Here is a 16,865-nt window from a genome sequence, read left to right on the forward strand (position 1 = left end):
ACATCGCTCAACTTTTCATTGTTATTCATATGTGTATCACTCACTTAGCGAAGTAGAACATGTAGCAATATTATGAACAATACTTCGTTCATGGGCGCAAAGCGATTGCGATCCAAATAGATTTTCAGTTTGCACAGGATTACAATGAGGTCATTGTATACTTCTTAAACCGTGGTCCAATGTTCCTATGGTAGCGGTGTGTGTAGCATTTTTTACACACTTTCTGATCGGCGCACGAAATTAGGACTCTAGAAACAAAAACGCCAGTTTCTGTTTTATAACAATGTTGGCGAGCTAATTTTTAACAATTTCACATTTAAGATTTAATGAATCGCCAAACTTTTACGAAAATACCAACTCTCGCATTTATTTCTAAACCACTCAAATACATTCATATAATACATCAAAATTCAAAAAAACACAGCAGCACTACATGGGTAGTAGGTCGTAGCTGAATAATAAATAAGAACGATAATATAAGAGAAACAGACTTTTAATGACATATAAATACATTAGAAATAAATCTGAGTTCGAATGAACGCTGATTTACAATATAAATATTACCTACGCAATGTTAGTTTATTTTATAATTTCACTTAAATTAATAATAATGTGAAATTTAAGAAATAAATATACTGCTATTCACTATTGACAAAGTGACCCAGTGTCGTCATCCGTTTTTAGAACGGTTCAATTTGGCTGACGCATTCATTGTTCGCAGCAGCGTTAAGCCATAAACTGTGACATTTATTTTTCTTTATTGATATTAAATCAGTCAAGTGTTTAAAAACTTTTTTAAGAAATATAATAAATAAACAAAGACATATTTAATTTATCTTCTGAGAAGTTCGACGTTCAGTCATTATTGTACACTAAGATATTATAATATTAGCTTATTGACACAGCAGTCTTCGGTGATTAAGGTAATCATGAAGAGACGCTTTACGACCTTTACGTGGCTAGGACAAGAGTGTTCCTGATGCCGCCAAAGAGTGTGACACTTCATACCCTTATGGCACAGCCTCAAGGGTTTCGTTGCCATGGCCGGCCCTCCCTCACCCTGCAGCGGTGCTACAAAAGCGACCTACGTGCTGCAGGTCTGACATGGCGGGAGGCGCAAGAGTTGGCGTTGGACCGAGGGAAGTGGCGCGAACTTGTGCTTGCCCTATGCTCCAATGCTGGGTATAGAAGGTAAACCATTGCGCACTACCAAAAAGTGCTATTCTGAAGACCACCGTCCGCCACTGGTTATCAACGGGTGCTATTTTAGACGATAAAGGAAGACATGGGAGGCTAAGAATGGTGGGGGCAAATTGAGCCAAACATGATGACGATTTCAAAAAAAAAAGTGTTGCGACAAATAAAACTCATGTAGGTTTTACGGTCTGATTCTATGTAACAAAAAGATTATTTTTTTATGTTGCGTGGTAGTAGCATAATAGTTGTCTGCATGGTTAACTTTCATTTCTAGTGATAACAAATAGAATATGTGGGTGGACTAAAATATGAAATGAATATTATTTAGAACAATGGTTCAGTGTATGTGAAATAATAAATGTTATCTCTCTTGATAAAAATTTGGAGCAGATTTGTAAAAACAAACACTTCTATAACAGTTTTTATTGCCTTATTTACAATGGTCACATTTTGTCTAATGTCTTAAATTTCATAAATCATCAGCATGGCAGCGCAAAGAAACGTATCGCATTTGAATCCGTTAGTGAAATTATTTTTATAATGCTTATAAAGGGTTATTTTTGTTTAACACATATCATAGACAATATCCAGATGTAATAAACATGTATATAATAATATAGTAGTCAGTGTGTATATAATATGTATCGCGAAGCATTAAAAATAGAACATAAAAATAGGTCTGTTTTTAATGTACGCAGATTTTATCTGCTATCCTACATTACGGTATTTAATAAGAAAAAACAACAGGATTTTCCAAATTTTACGTGGCTTCAGGCTGATATAAGTTTTTTTAGTGCATCTATTGATTTTCTATTTCATCATGTTTTAATATAAATTTTAAAATCTTTTCGAGATCACGCGGGATCAATTTTTTTTTAAAAATCGAAACTAAATTTAAAGGACTCCATACTGAAAGAATACAAATTAGCATTATTTTTTAATGAACAGTAAAACTTAAATGCAATAGACTAATTTGGTCGAGGGGCGTTCGTATTAACGGAAGTCTGGTTTCTAATAAACTAGGTTTCCCGAATGCATATGTTACAAATTATAGTCCCCCCTGCCTAACTAGTCCCTTAGTGAACACGAATATCAATGTCGCTTTTCCTCCACGGATTGTTTAATACAATACTCTAAGGAGAAAAAAATAGTACATTATTTAAAAGTATATAGCCTAGTGTTTTATCTTTTGTAGATGCTCTCATCATGAACCAGAGATAGAACATTCGTTTCGGCAAGTGACACACTATAAAAATTTGACTACAGGTAGTTTACCTGTTTGTAATCGTCTGTATTTAAGGTGACGCATCAGTGAAACGCCAAATAATTTTCAACTGTACGCACGACGAAATTTTGGACTCGCTGCCATTCAGTGAGAGAATGTTGACCCAGGAACACGTCACTTTGCTGCGTGATGGCGGCGGGTCAATTAATTCTAAAATCGTGTAAAGATGACTAAAAACGTTACCCATTTACTTTAAAAAGAAAACATGTCAATGAATATATTATTATTGTTACTAATAGAACAATAAACAGAACATAAAATGGACGTATGTTGGATTTATATGACAAATAATATTTCGTTTGACAGGCGTCATTTTCACCCGCCACCCGCAATCCGCGCATCGCCTAGCAACGATCTTTTTAGACCGTGCCTCAACTAATGCATGGCCTTAACAAAATAAAGTTAAAATTTCATGTCAGAATATTGGCTGGCACATGTTAAAACGGCTGCAGAAAGTCACACCAGGCGACAACACGCAATGCTATTTATGATCATGTGTTAGTCATGGACTGAACATCGATGACTCTTGGATTTACCTTGGAAATATGTAAACCATTTAAAAATATACAGGGTTTAAATATCCGTGAACTGAGTTTTATGAAATCAAGATTATCTGAATTATTTCGATGTTTTCTTTTTTTTATAAGATTTGTCTTTTAGTTTTTTCACCTTATCAAACTGTTGTGGGTCTCAAATTGTATATGGAGAGATATCTTCTCAACTTAGTAAACATAACATACTAACAGTTGCAGCTGTGGCTTTGCCACATCCAAGAATATATCATTTGGAACATTTCTAACCATTCGCCATCACAGTGGTACCGAACCGAAATGTTAAAAAAAAATTAGCGTTGCAGGAGAAAAAATTCTATCAACAAACTGTACACATTTCATTTACAAAATACAATTGACATAATTTTGTGGCTTTAACTTCTCTTTGGTTTTTCTGTGGAGGTTACCGTGGCATTTATTTAAAGTCCTCATAATATTGTCAAAATCTAACAAAAAATACTTGCATATTTTAGATGTAATTTCATACAATGTGACAATGATCTATAATTACTCTCAAAACCTGAAAATGATACAGATAAATGCTGATATGTCCAATTTTATTATGCTTATATTTATAGCAATAAGGGTTTATGGATTAATAAAAATAGCCATAATCTTGAAAATAATATGTTAATGATGGAAAAATTAAACTGATATTTAAAGCAACCATTTACGTTTGTAACACAAAAATGTTAATTACCACAAATATTGAATAAAATTGTAGACTTATTTGGAAATATAATATATTGGTATATTATTTGGCATGAACGTTATGACTAGAAAATTTTATTTTAATAAGTGTAATGGCTCACCTCTTCGAATAACTTGAGCGAATATGTGTTGTCATCGTCCATAAAGAAGACGACCCCGTTGAGCTGGTCTCCGTTGAGGTTTTTCCGCAGCCAGTCGAGCCCCGCGTTCCTCTGCTCCACTCCGCGCGCCTTCATCCAATTAGGTTCCTTTGTTATTCGGTTCAATACGCACACACGTGTGGACCAGCGGAAGCATACATTCATTTCGGAGAGATGAGACGGGATTTGTTTTGTTTTGGGGAAATGAAAAACAAATAAAATGCGATGAACTAGCGTTGCCTAATAACAAAGCATCAAACGAACATTATACACAAGGGAAACAATACAGGTCAGATAAGTCACAAGGCATGGCACTGCGTCGCCGCCGGAGTGAACATAGAAACACTCTTGGCAGCGTACTCCGCAATATGAAGAAATTAACGGCAATCGAGGATATAGAACAAACGTAGTAAAGTTAAATCATATTATGGTCTGCGTTTAAATCAAACTGCTGAGTAAAAGCGGATCAGAATAAAACCAATACCCGATCTTTGACTGTCAAGCTTTAGAGTAATATTACTAGGATTTTAATAGTGTAGAGCGGAATTTAATCGGATGGTCCCTAAATGGGGGATGGTGATTAGAACCCCTTTTGGTCAGTGGTATTTAGTACTATTTTAATAATAATGGGAAAAATATGCATGTTGTTTTACAATATGCGTTTGATCCCAATGAGTTAGAATAATGGCTAAGAAGCATTCATTGTAAAAAAAGTTTGTCAACAAAACAAAACTTCCACTCTGTGGACGCCGACCCGCTCTGCTTAGGAGAGATGTACTTGAGATATTTTTCAGTGAAACTCTAAGCTTCTCAGGAATTTCAAAAATAATTTTAAAAGTAAAAAATCCAACATCCCTCTGTGGCACTTGAAAAATGGTGCACACCACTTTTCTATAAACTATTTCAACTAAAACCATCCTAAAAAGTCTTCACTATAAATAGATTACCACATTTAAATAACATGCTAATTGCATCTAATGGCCGTTTAACGGGGACACGGCAGCCGTGTCGTCAGCGTCGAACGAGTTAAATAACATAAAAGTGGAAAATGATATGAGCTGTAAGACTTTTCTTATCAGGATTAATTTGCTAGCTATTCGTTAAAACTTGATTTGAAAGATGTGCAAGCAGACGGGCAAAGGAGAGAATTACATTACACTAATAAAAAAAATTCAATTTGTGATCAACGAATGTGATGCACTGCAAATTTCTGATCTACGGTGGAAGCCATATTCACTATGATCTATTAAAACAGACTAGCTTCGATTAATTGTATCAATGTTAGCTTGATAATAAAGTATAGGGAAAATAGTTATTCCAATGGATGAGAATGCAGTGACTCGATATATATCTATATATATCGACATCTGAATGAAATGAGACTATACTACTCTAAAACGAGACGGTCATGATTAATATGGTTTTATTGGAGTATATGTATATTATGTATTTATTTAGAAGGAAGTCAGATTTCGGCACGAGAGATTCAAATGTGAGAAAGAAATTATTAAATGCTAAAATATTACGTAAGTATGGAAAATTATTGTAAGCTATTTTAAAAAAAGTAGTTTATTATTAAAAAAAAAAGTAAAACAGGCAAATGCCAAACTTACGAAAGCCATTATACCAACGTATAGACGGTTGTGATATATGTATGTATCAGTGACAAGAGGTGGAGGCTGTTGATTCGACATAAATAGTGCACACTTAACTTCAGTCATACTTATTTGTTTTCATTAAACTAATATTACAATGTGTAGATAGTATTCGTTAGTTTTTTTACATTCAATTAAACCCTGCCAATCCAAACCGTAATAGTTTAGGTATGCCATGGGTGATCCGACAAAATAGTGCACACTTTTTCAGTCATACTTATTAGTTTTCGTTGAATTAAGAATACATATTTTAAAATTCACGAAGCCCTGCCCACCAAACCATAATCGATAAAAAATATTCTTCTATCTATAACTACAGATAAATGAATATTTTATGACTATTATCTACTATAGCTTGGGATAGGCAGGGTTCAATTGCATTTTATAAACTAACAAACATTATCTACACATTGCAGTCTTAGTTCAATGAAAACAAATACGTTATGACTAACAAAGTTCAGTGTGCACTATTTGTGTCGGATCTTAACAGCCTACCTCCACCCTTCACCACTGTATGTGAGATTAGAGATTGAAAATTGAAGGCAAAACTAAGAGTGAGGAGCTAATTCATTTGGGACATGCCAGCTCAATCAATTATCTAATATATTTTTAAAAATAAACTACCTACTAGGCTAAAAAAATATATTTTAAGTAGGAACTAAGCTAGGATATATTTTTAACCAGTTGTTTAAATAATTATTTTTAAAAATACTTACTACTCCAAAGTATCAAGAGAAATTTATTTTTGTATGTATTCATATAATTTAAAATCAGCGTTGTACATTTTATGCATAATTCATGAAATTGCCAATACTACGAAATTCTAATTTTCAACTAGAAAATTAATTGACTGCAGGCAATATATTTCTAAATTCCAAAATTTCCAAAAAATTCCAGTTATGGTTGTTGCATTATTCAGGAATGGATAAAAAGACGAAACAAACCGTGACCAGAAACTTGTACGTATGCAGTTCGCCGTAGCACACTTCACAATGAAATGTTGTATCGGAAATATATGGCCGTATATTAAAGACCGTCCAACCTCTTTCGGTCTTATAGTATTGACATAAAATTAATGTCTAAATAAAACACGGTTCTTGTCGGCTTACACTTTACAGGAAGCCAGCAGTAAACAAATTTTGAAAATAGTCGATATACTGGATTATTTGTTAGGTTAGGTTTTCATTCTTGAATTCATGAATTTTGCCAAAATCAGCTATAAAAATTGAATTTGAATCTAATAAAATTGGAGACCGTATATTATTAGGTCATCTCTTTCCGATAAGAAAGCTCACAGCGAACTGTACCACGGTGAAATGTTTTACGTACAATTTACATGTAACCGAAACAAACGCGTTGGTTATGTTGAAACACAGTCGTCACGGTAATGTCACTGATAATTGTCGGGGTATGGTAATAGATATATTTATTTATGTACAGGCTAATAAAAGATGGATTATTATATCCACAGCCCACCTAGTGAACACATATAAAATTTTCTTTTCATCTGAAATAGTCGAACCTTAAAAATTATTCGGGAAATTGGCAATTTCATGAATTAAGGCATAACATTAAAAATGAAATACGCAATATGAAAAAAAAACATGTCAGAATAATTAAGTAATAGCCTAGGTGCCATATAATGGTCGATAATGAAGAATTTGGGTATTTACGGGAACTGTATGAATAATCTGCAGACTTTAGGAAAGATGTATATGTCATTATGATGGCCTGTCACTTCTCATCAACATTTTATGATAAGATAAAATATATTAATATGTACCAAAGTAGTAAAAAAATAAACTATGTTCGGTAGGTACAGGAGACTCCCGTGTTCTAGTACCTTTTCAAAGTATTCTTTTGTCAACGCATGCATTTAATGTAATTGTTATCTAACATTATTTATTATAATAGAGTAAAATTTATTTAGTTAACATTCAATTGGAGTTTACAATTGACTTGTAAATTTGGTGACATTTTGCGGTCTATATTTTGCCATGATATATGCATTTTATGATGGCTTAATATATTTTTATCCCATGGTCCATCTTTCCCATTCAATAAATTATATACCTACACTGTGACTAATGGTACTAGTAATGGCAGGAAACTGGACATGGTCACCATTCGGGGGTAAGTAATTGACAATGGGCAATTCCTTAGCGGTCAGATCCAACAACATTTTTTTTACATCAAAGCACATTATTTCATAATATTATGATTTTTAACTTATTGGCGAGGCTCGACATAACAAAGTCTTTAGGTATAGTTTTCACAGGGAAAAAGTGCATATTGTTAAAAAAGCGTCATACACATACCGGGTCTGCTTTGGTCCATCATTCACTATTACAATAATATATCAATATATTATTACGATGGTAATTTGATTTGAAGTCTACAGATTGTTTAGGCTTAGCTTCCGAATATACCCAAAATTCTTCATTTTCTACCTTTATATGGGACTAGTTCCATTAATTATTTATAAAAATTCTCTAAATATAAACTATAACATTAAAATTGTCCTTGAAATTTTTTATGGCATTTAGGTTGAGGTACATTGATAAGAGTCACTCAACACCAGAATCATGAAAAAAAGAACATCTGGCTTCCGATATAAGATAATAATGTAGTTTTTTTTTTAATGTAGACTGTTTTGTTTAGAATATTTTTGTGTATCAATGTTCTATAATAAGCGTTTAGCAGTATTCTATAATATATACTGATAAAGAAGTATTATTAGTAAAGTAGATGGAAAAAGAAACTGGAAAGAATTGGTTAGTAAGTGAGTAGTGTGTGTACATGCAGTGCCTGAAATGGACTTTTTGAGTGCAGTATTATGTTGGACTTCGCAAAATTGTATATACAGAGTTGTGTATAATATGCAGTGCTAAGTATAGTATAATATATATCGGTCATTTACATATTAATAAACATCACACAAGAAACACAAATTATCAAAGAGAACACATTTTAGAGAGAACACAACTCACACATTGTATCATAATAGGTACAAGAAAAAATAAGTATTTAACAATAATATATTAGAAAGATAATATTAATAAAAGATAAAATGACAAACGGGTAAAACGTAACACAAAATAATATTTCTCACACGTGTTGGATTTTGAGGAGTCTTCCATACAGCGGTTTTAAGCCGAAGATCTTATATGTTACATATATTTCATTTCACAATGCTAAGACTCAAACTAGAAATCATTCTAAATTGTTGTCATAATATTTATAACGCATAATTATACAAAAAAGAACCAATCGACAATTTAGTGAATAATGACAAATAATGTTTTTTATTGGCTCTACAATCCGGTGTGAATCTTGGCCATCTCCCAAGTAAGTTTCATAACAGTTTTCTTAACAACAAATGGTTGTTAGTCATTCGCTGTCAGAACCACGCTTAGAATCTGAACACATATAAAAAATGTCATGGGATCAGAACACGCACCCGCAGCCTCGGAAATTGTCAAATAAAATAAATTCAAAATTTAAAAATTGTCAGTTGGATTCCTTTCGCATAGCTGCAATCAAATTTCAGTATTTTTTTTGTAGTTCCTGAAATATTTTAGGCAAACAATTCTGTCAACAATAACTCAATACAGTTCTAGAGAAATTTTACATAATTTGTTAAAATCTTCAAATTAGTTTTTTGTTACTGAAAGACTATCCAAATTAAATAGTTCCTGCCCGTTGACGGTCAATATTGTTTACATTATTTTTGTTGTACTCAAATAAATAAAAAAATTAATAAATTTTAAAGTTAAAACAGTTAGTTATAAGAAGAAAATTTAATCGGTAATCTGAAGATATTGTTCGAAAATATATATTTCAATGGCACAATAGAAATTGAGTTTAAAAAGCAAAAAACCAGTGTTTTAATCTTTTATAACAATGCATGAATGAAAATGATAACGTCTACTACATAAGGTACATTTTTTCGGATGTCCGGTATATTATCCATTTATGCATAGAAACAAGATAAAAAATTAATTGAAAAAATATCAACTTAATCGTTTTTTAGATAATTAAACATCAATTAATTAATTCTCTCCAACATTTTTCATTTAGCAAGATATATTTCAGAATTGAATAATATATTTGGAAAAATAGAATTAAGAACTCGTCATGAGTTTATTGTGATTTTTGAATTAAATACCGTATCGTATTGATTATAAGATGCTCGTCTTTTTGTCCAATTTTAGTGACTCTGAATTCGGGGTGCGTCTTACACCTAATGTACGTCTTACAATCGGTGTCAAAAATGTAGCAGTCGCGACGATCCCCGGAGGTGTAAGATATACCATCATAAATCGTCTGGTGTTCGAATTTAGAACTAAGCTCATCTCAGAATAAAAAGTATTAAATGATATGTCAAATGTGAGCATGTGGCACCCTCACTCAGCGGACAACTTATACTGGTGGATCTATAGTGACAGAGCAGGTAGTCGAGATACGTTGAGTTTGAATAAAATTGTCCCCCTAATTGTCAATTGAACGTAGTTATGCAGAATGTAGCCAGTCCACAATAAAGTCGAACTGAGATAATGGCACTTTAGCAACAACACGATATTATTAAAAATGTATGTAAAATGTAGAATTGTAAATAGTATTTTATTTCAAGAATAACTTTTTCGGCTTCAGCATAGCGTAGAGAAAACCTTCTTGCATCTGATCTATATCATATCTCATTTTATTTTGTGTGGACTGGCTACTTTCTGCATAACTATGTCCAATTAAGATTGTGTATGCAGAAGAATGGGTTTATGAAGAATATTGTTGGATTTTATTACAAAGCAACTCATCTTGGTATTTTAAAAAAAGTGTCATCTTATAATTGATGCAACACGGTAATAAATTATTGAATCACTAGTATTTGTTATTTCAATTGTTACTGAAGAAAAATGCAATTTATACTGACTGTAGGTTTCAGCTGTTTGTTTTTCTTGGTTCTGGCTACTAAATGAGTATAGTGCAGAGTGGATTGCTTGAGGAAGTTTCCAACTAAAGGCGTTTGGGTCTCCGAGTCCTCTATCACAATCCAATGGAAGTTTTCTAACCACATCAGCGTTTGAGCAAGCCTGCAATGGTAAAAACTACAATCAACGACAGTCAGCAGTCACGATGAAATACAATAAGATCGCTAGCACAAAAACGGTCAGGCAGATTAAGATGACCATAACTTAAGATGAGGCATCCTGGAGAACTGACATCTAGCGATACTCCCATTGCAACACTAGTACCACCACCACGCTTCTTGTTAAAGTTTTCACAGTTAATGGCGCTGCATCACTGAATCTCTGTAGCGAAAAGATTACTTGTTGAACAGAGGCAAAAGATAATGACAAACTAAAGGAATAATGACACACATCTTAAGGCTGGTTCGGATTAGCCGAGTGACGAGTAATTTAGAAACAGTGTATGAACAGACAAATTTAGTCGAGTAATTTAGTAAAATCATATTTAGTCGAGTCAATCCATTTTGTTCGAATTTTTCGGTCGAGTAGCGACCCTCACCACCTCTCACTAAATATTAAACAAGCCACGAGACAAGTCTGAACACATTATCTTTAGTCAAGTTCATTAGCTGTAGTAGAATTTCTTCCTCCAATTCTTCTAATATAGCCATTATAAATGAAGTAATTAACTTATTTATTTTTTGAACATACATAATTTGACAACGCTTTGAATCAGGTTCATCACGCAGTTCGAACCTGCTGGGTATTTTTATGAAAAAAAAAAGATTTTTTTCTATTGGTTTATATATTTCTCTGAAGTGTTTTTACATTATTTCAATAAAAATAATGTTACATTCTTAAACCTTGTGAATTTTTCGTTGAATAAAACATATAGTTAATTATTATTACCTACTGGCTAAAGCGTCAACGTGAGATGCACGCTAATGTATATGTACGTGTGTGTAGTTACAATACACACAAGGCTCACGCTCAACGTCCAACATTCTCGTCTCAACACGCTCGGTCAATTTAGAATCTGCCGGAAATATAAAATATTTCTTTCTCTCTCATTTTTCATATGTGAGACGGAGAGAAAGCACAAAGCCTTTTTTTCTTCATATTATTTTGTCGCAGCATTAGGCTTCATTTTGGACAATCAATGTTAAAAATACTAATTACGATCCAAAATTTATAGTATTTAAAGGTTACTGATAGAATAATAAATCAATCGAAGCTTTGTAGGTGCCTAGCAGTGGCGAAGGGTAGAGGTAGGCTGTTAAGATCGGCCATAAAAAGTGTATATTAAACTTTGTTAGTCATACGTATTTGTTTTTATTGAACTAAGACTACAATTTACAGATGGTATTAATTAGTTTTTAAAAATCAATTTAACCCTGCCTAAACTAAACCATGATAGTTTTGGTATATTTTGGACGATATGACAAAATTGAGCACACTTTTTTTTGTTGGATTAAGAATACATATTACACAATATATTGTTGATACGTTTTTTTTAATTCATTAAGTCCTGCCTATACCAAAATATAATACAGCCGAACTTGGTTATTACGAGGAAGATGGGACCAACTGAATTTGCTCGTTATAAGCGTTACTCGTTACATCAGAGAATATGTATTTTTAAATGAGCAGTCACATAACACAAAGTCACAATGCAAATAAAAATACACAATTAGAATTTATTTACACACCCATTACACACATATTACATTTATCTGTGAATCCGCTTTTCTTATAAAATTTAAAATTGATTCATGTTTCATTGTTTTCACTCTCATTGTTCTTAAATTTCCCCTCAAAGCACTCAGCCCATTAAAAGACTCTTGGGTGTTTATAATGCATTTGTCCAGAGTAAGCATATGTAGAACATAAAAAATCTGAAAACCATCGTAAAAATCCCTGAAACAAGCATGGCATTCATAAACAACAAAAGAAGTTGTTTATTGTAATGAACGCTGGTAGGTACCTACTGACTTCACAAACCTTGGATTTTTACATGCAATTTCAACCATATGCGTGGATACTTTTTCAATATTGTCAAAATATTGAAAAAACCAATTAGGTAGGTACTTAGACACTTAACTAGTGTCATAAACGTAATCCGTTCCCGGCGGCATCCTGTCCGGTCGGATTTTATTGCTTAGGGTCGAATTTTTTTAAACGATCGACACATGAAGAGTTTTAAGAAAATTTTTGACAATATTTTAGTTCGGTATACCCGATAAGTAGCTCGTTATAAAAGTGAATAAATGTATGGAGAAAATCATAAACTAAAATGTCAACGAATGTTTCCTCATTACATCCGAGATCTCGCTATATCCATGATCGTAATAACCGAGTTCGACTGTAGATAAAAAAAATATTATTCCATCTATAAAATATCAAAAGTTATGTATGATTTAATTGCATGATTTTGGATATTTTATAGATAGACGAGTATTTTTTGACTGCTATCTATTATGGCTTGGTTTTCGCAAGATTTAATTGAATTTTAAAAACTAACCAACAATTGTAAATTGTAGTCTTATTTCAATGAAAACAAATACGTATGACTGACACAGTTTAGTGTGCACTATTTATGACGGATCTTAACAGCCTCCCTCCACCCTTCGCCACTGGTACCTATTGTGGATTATGTTTAATCTTGAATATTTTTACAAGCCGAGTTACCCGTTTGGCTTATAGGATTAAAAATACATTATGATTATTATTAACAAGTGCATTTAGCATGAATAATATAAATGATCATAGTTCAAGCTCGCTTTATCTGAGTGAAGCCCTTGAAAGGCTTTTATAAAACTGTCTCATCAATACACAAAGGGGTTCAAAAAACTGTGATAAGTGAAATTTCGCTGATAAGAAAATATCATTGATGCATTTTAACCGTACTACTGCATAACAAAAATAATTCTGATTAAAAACAGAATTTGTTTTTTAATGAAAATGACACATAAAAATTGTCATACTTATAATTAAATATTACATAGATAGATAGAGAGACAGTTGAGTTATGAAGTGTAAAATTGAGTTAACAATTTAATCAAGGAAAATTGTATACATATTTTGGCAGACACGATATTAAAATTTGCGCAGGGAAATTTATTTCTAAAAGTATTTGTACTATGAAAAACCTATACTAGAAGTCAATTCTATCCTCAATCAGACTGGTCGGCTATTGCGATTGCGTTCCTACCAAGGCCGACTACCAGTGGCGAAGGGTGACTTTTGGAAAGAGGTAGGCTGTGGAGATCTGATAAAAAGAACATACTTGTCAGGTATAGGTACTTACGATAAATAAGAAGATAATACGATATTACTACTAATGAATAGGTACACACCAATGACAACGCACACTAATTTAATGAAACTTCAAAAACTCACTGACGACATAAAATTAAGCGATCAGTTTAAATTACGTATTTTTTCAAAACATTTATACACATCAAAAATCATTAGATAAAAGTTCTTTTTATTTTTAAAAACAGTATATTTATTAATATTCGATTAAGCATCATAGAAATTATTTTTTTATATTATCTAATTATTAATTATTTAGTTTTAGGCTCCGCGATCGGAGCTTACCTTAGTCCATACAATTCAATATACTGGGCGGGGCTACATGATGTAAAGTCCATATGAAAAAAAATTGAGAATTATTTGAAACATAATCCGACCTTTATTTACGTCAAGACAGATGGCGCGCTGTGGTATATTTTTAAAACAGATTTAAGCAGATTATTTTGTAATTAGTGTGTAATACATTCCTACACATACGGCATCTCTTGTTGGCAAAATAAATTATTTTATAGAATATATAATCAAGTCATTATATAAATAATATGCAATAAAAAAATATTTTTCTTAAGAAGGTAGGCTTCAAATAATCGCCTAGTATGGAGTCTTCGCCACTGCCGACTACATAATGCGAATTCGATGGTAGTGCTAGTTATTGATTATCTTCGAATGCAATGCAATAAATGAAGACTTTCAATTTTTGCAGGAGAGGCAAAATACTAAGATATTAATAATTGTCAAAATATATAATATATACTTATATTTTTTTTTTATTGCATTTTCTTTTATAAAAATTAGAATTTTTTTCTTTCAAGTTGGTAGTTGAGAATTATTACTGTTTGTATTTTTTTATTTTTCGGGATTTCGGCCTTCGGGATTCTGGCCATTCGGGATTCAGCATACGGGATTTTGGCATTTGAATAAAATTAAAACGTTTGATAGCATAATACGATCAGCATTATTGATTCATAGAATTAGCTCAAATTCCCTGGCAAACTTTTCTGTATAGAAACATTCTCAATATACTGTTTGTTTACTAGATGTATGGTTTGCCCATTTAATTCTTTCCTACAGATGACACAGATTGTGGCTGATAAATGAACTCTGAGAACGGTCAAATTGCAAACAGTATTAATTTGTGTCAATGGATAAGCAATGGAGGTACGCTGCGGAGATGTGACATAAATAGTGCATACTACACTTTGTTAGTCATAATAATTTTTTTCATTTATTGTCGCATTCACTGCTGACCTGCTAATTAATATTTAATTACCACATTTAAATATCATGTTAATTATATCTAATTTCCAACTAATTAAAACGCGCTAGGCGCGTTGTCAGCACTAAATGAGACTAAATATTCACTAGTACAAATTGCAGATAGTGTTAGTTAAATTAGTTATTAGTTAGTCAATTAAACCATGCCTAAAGCAAAATATAATAAGTAGATATTATATAAAAAATATTCTTCGTATCTATAGAATTTAATATCTAAATTTATGCCATTAAGTCACACTAATTTTAGATATTTAATTTTGCATCTATTATGGTTTGATCAGGCAGGGTTTAATTGATTTTAAAAAACTAACCAACACCATCTGCAATTTGTATTTTTAGTTAAATGAAAACAATTAAGTATGACTGACAAAGTGTGCACTATTTTTGTCGAATCTCTACGCCTACTTACATTATTATGGTTTGGTATGGCAGGGTTTAATTGAATTTTATAAACTAACCAATACCATCTGCAATTTGAGTTCTTAGTTCAATGAAAATAAATAGGTATGCCTGACAAAGTTTAGTATGCATTCTTTAGTCAGATCTCCACAGCCTATCTCCACTGATTTGTATATAACATTACTGTTCTATTCTGCTAATGTGTCTACACCCACAGCTATACTTTTTTAGACCATGTCCGATTCTAAAAGATCATACCCGGTGTCCACAGAGTGGAAGTTTGTATGAATAGATTTTTGTTTTTACGATAAATGGAAGTTAGCACTTTGCTCAATCTACTAGGTCCATACTCTGATACAGGATTCGAACATTGGACCCACGATATTATAATCCGACGCATTAGCCATTCGGCCATCGTGGGCAAAGCTACAGCTATACTACCAGACGTTTATTGTAAAAATACAATGGTACCTATGCACTAGAGGTGGGAAAACTGGTTGATTTTAAAGACTAAGTATACTTACTACCAGTATAAAAAAATACTTAGTATCGAAACTTGTTCCAAAATACGTACTAGTATTTGGTATATTATATAGAGCGTTTGGCGTACTTGACTTTTTAGAAGCCATTTTTCACAAATTGTTTTATAATTATTATCCATTTACACAATCACGCATAAAATTTGAATGCAGTTTATAAGTTCCAATTATAACACTAAAAAATCGAGAAACTCGACGTGACAAAACCAGATAAACGCGTAAATACTTATCAGAACTCAAGCACTAGTACCTATTCCGGGTCTTGAGACAGACGTCAACCGACATAAGTCTCATACTCAAAACAAACTTGTCACCGTTTCTGTCCTTCACTATACCAACTTTACAACTGGGGAGAGAGAGAGAGCAATGACAGTTGACTGTATCACGGCTCGGCATACGTGTGTTATGCTATCTCGCTCGCGCGCATTTAATGTCATTAGTATTGAAAGTCTCCCAACTAGCGAGTCGCGATGCCGATGATCTCATCGAATGTGTTCGAACAAGTTTATTGGGCCACACTTACAGAGTATGGGTAGTTGCATCCGAGACTTGAGTACACAAACTGGTGACAGTATTTCCAACTCACCTCCACTATACACTGTAAATGAACGTCTACATTACAATAAGGGACTCCTATAGATTTTTGTCAGATACATTGACCTATTCTGGAAAAAATGTCGATCAAAGTATCCTGATACATAATTATACTTAAATGTTTAAAAATTGTATGTGTTGTCCTTGTGATGTTGATATTTTAAACATAATATTATGTAGTTTAACACCACTACAAACATTATTTAATTTATTATAGATTATTTACTCATTTAATAA

General features: G+C 32.5%; 1 protein-coding gene across 3 annotated transcripts in view; it reads right to left on the reverse strand.

Moving 5' to 3' along the window:
• Positions 1–16,865, reverse strand: part of GlcAT-I (Glucuronyltransferase I) — an 86,814-nt gene that overhangs the window by 20,875 nt on the left and 49,074 nt on the right. For 2 of the 3 annotated variants that reach the window (XM_085949026.1, XM_085949028.1), the window contains 2 exons: positions 10,470–10,629; positions 3,846–3,992 (listed from right to left, as the gene is read on the reverse strand). In XM_085949026.1, the coding sequence (XP_085805152.1) occupies positions 3,846–3,992; positions 10,470–10,629 (307 nt within the window). The remainder of the gene's footprint in view (positions 1–3,845; positions 3,993–10,469; positions 10,630–16,865) is intronic. The other variant, XM_085949027.1, reaches the window with a different exon arrangement.

The sequence above is a fragment of the Rhyacophila brunnea genome, unplaced genomic scaffold, assembly GCF_057557595.1.
Source record: "Rhyacophila brunnea isolate RB1 unplaced genomic scaffold, BYU_Rbru_1.0 scaffold_21, whole genome shotgun sequence".
NCBI lineage: Eukaryota > Metazoa > Arthropoda > Insecta > Trichoptera > Rhyacophilidae > Rhyacophila > Rhyacophila brunnea.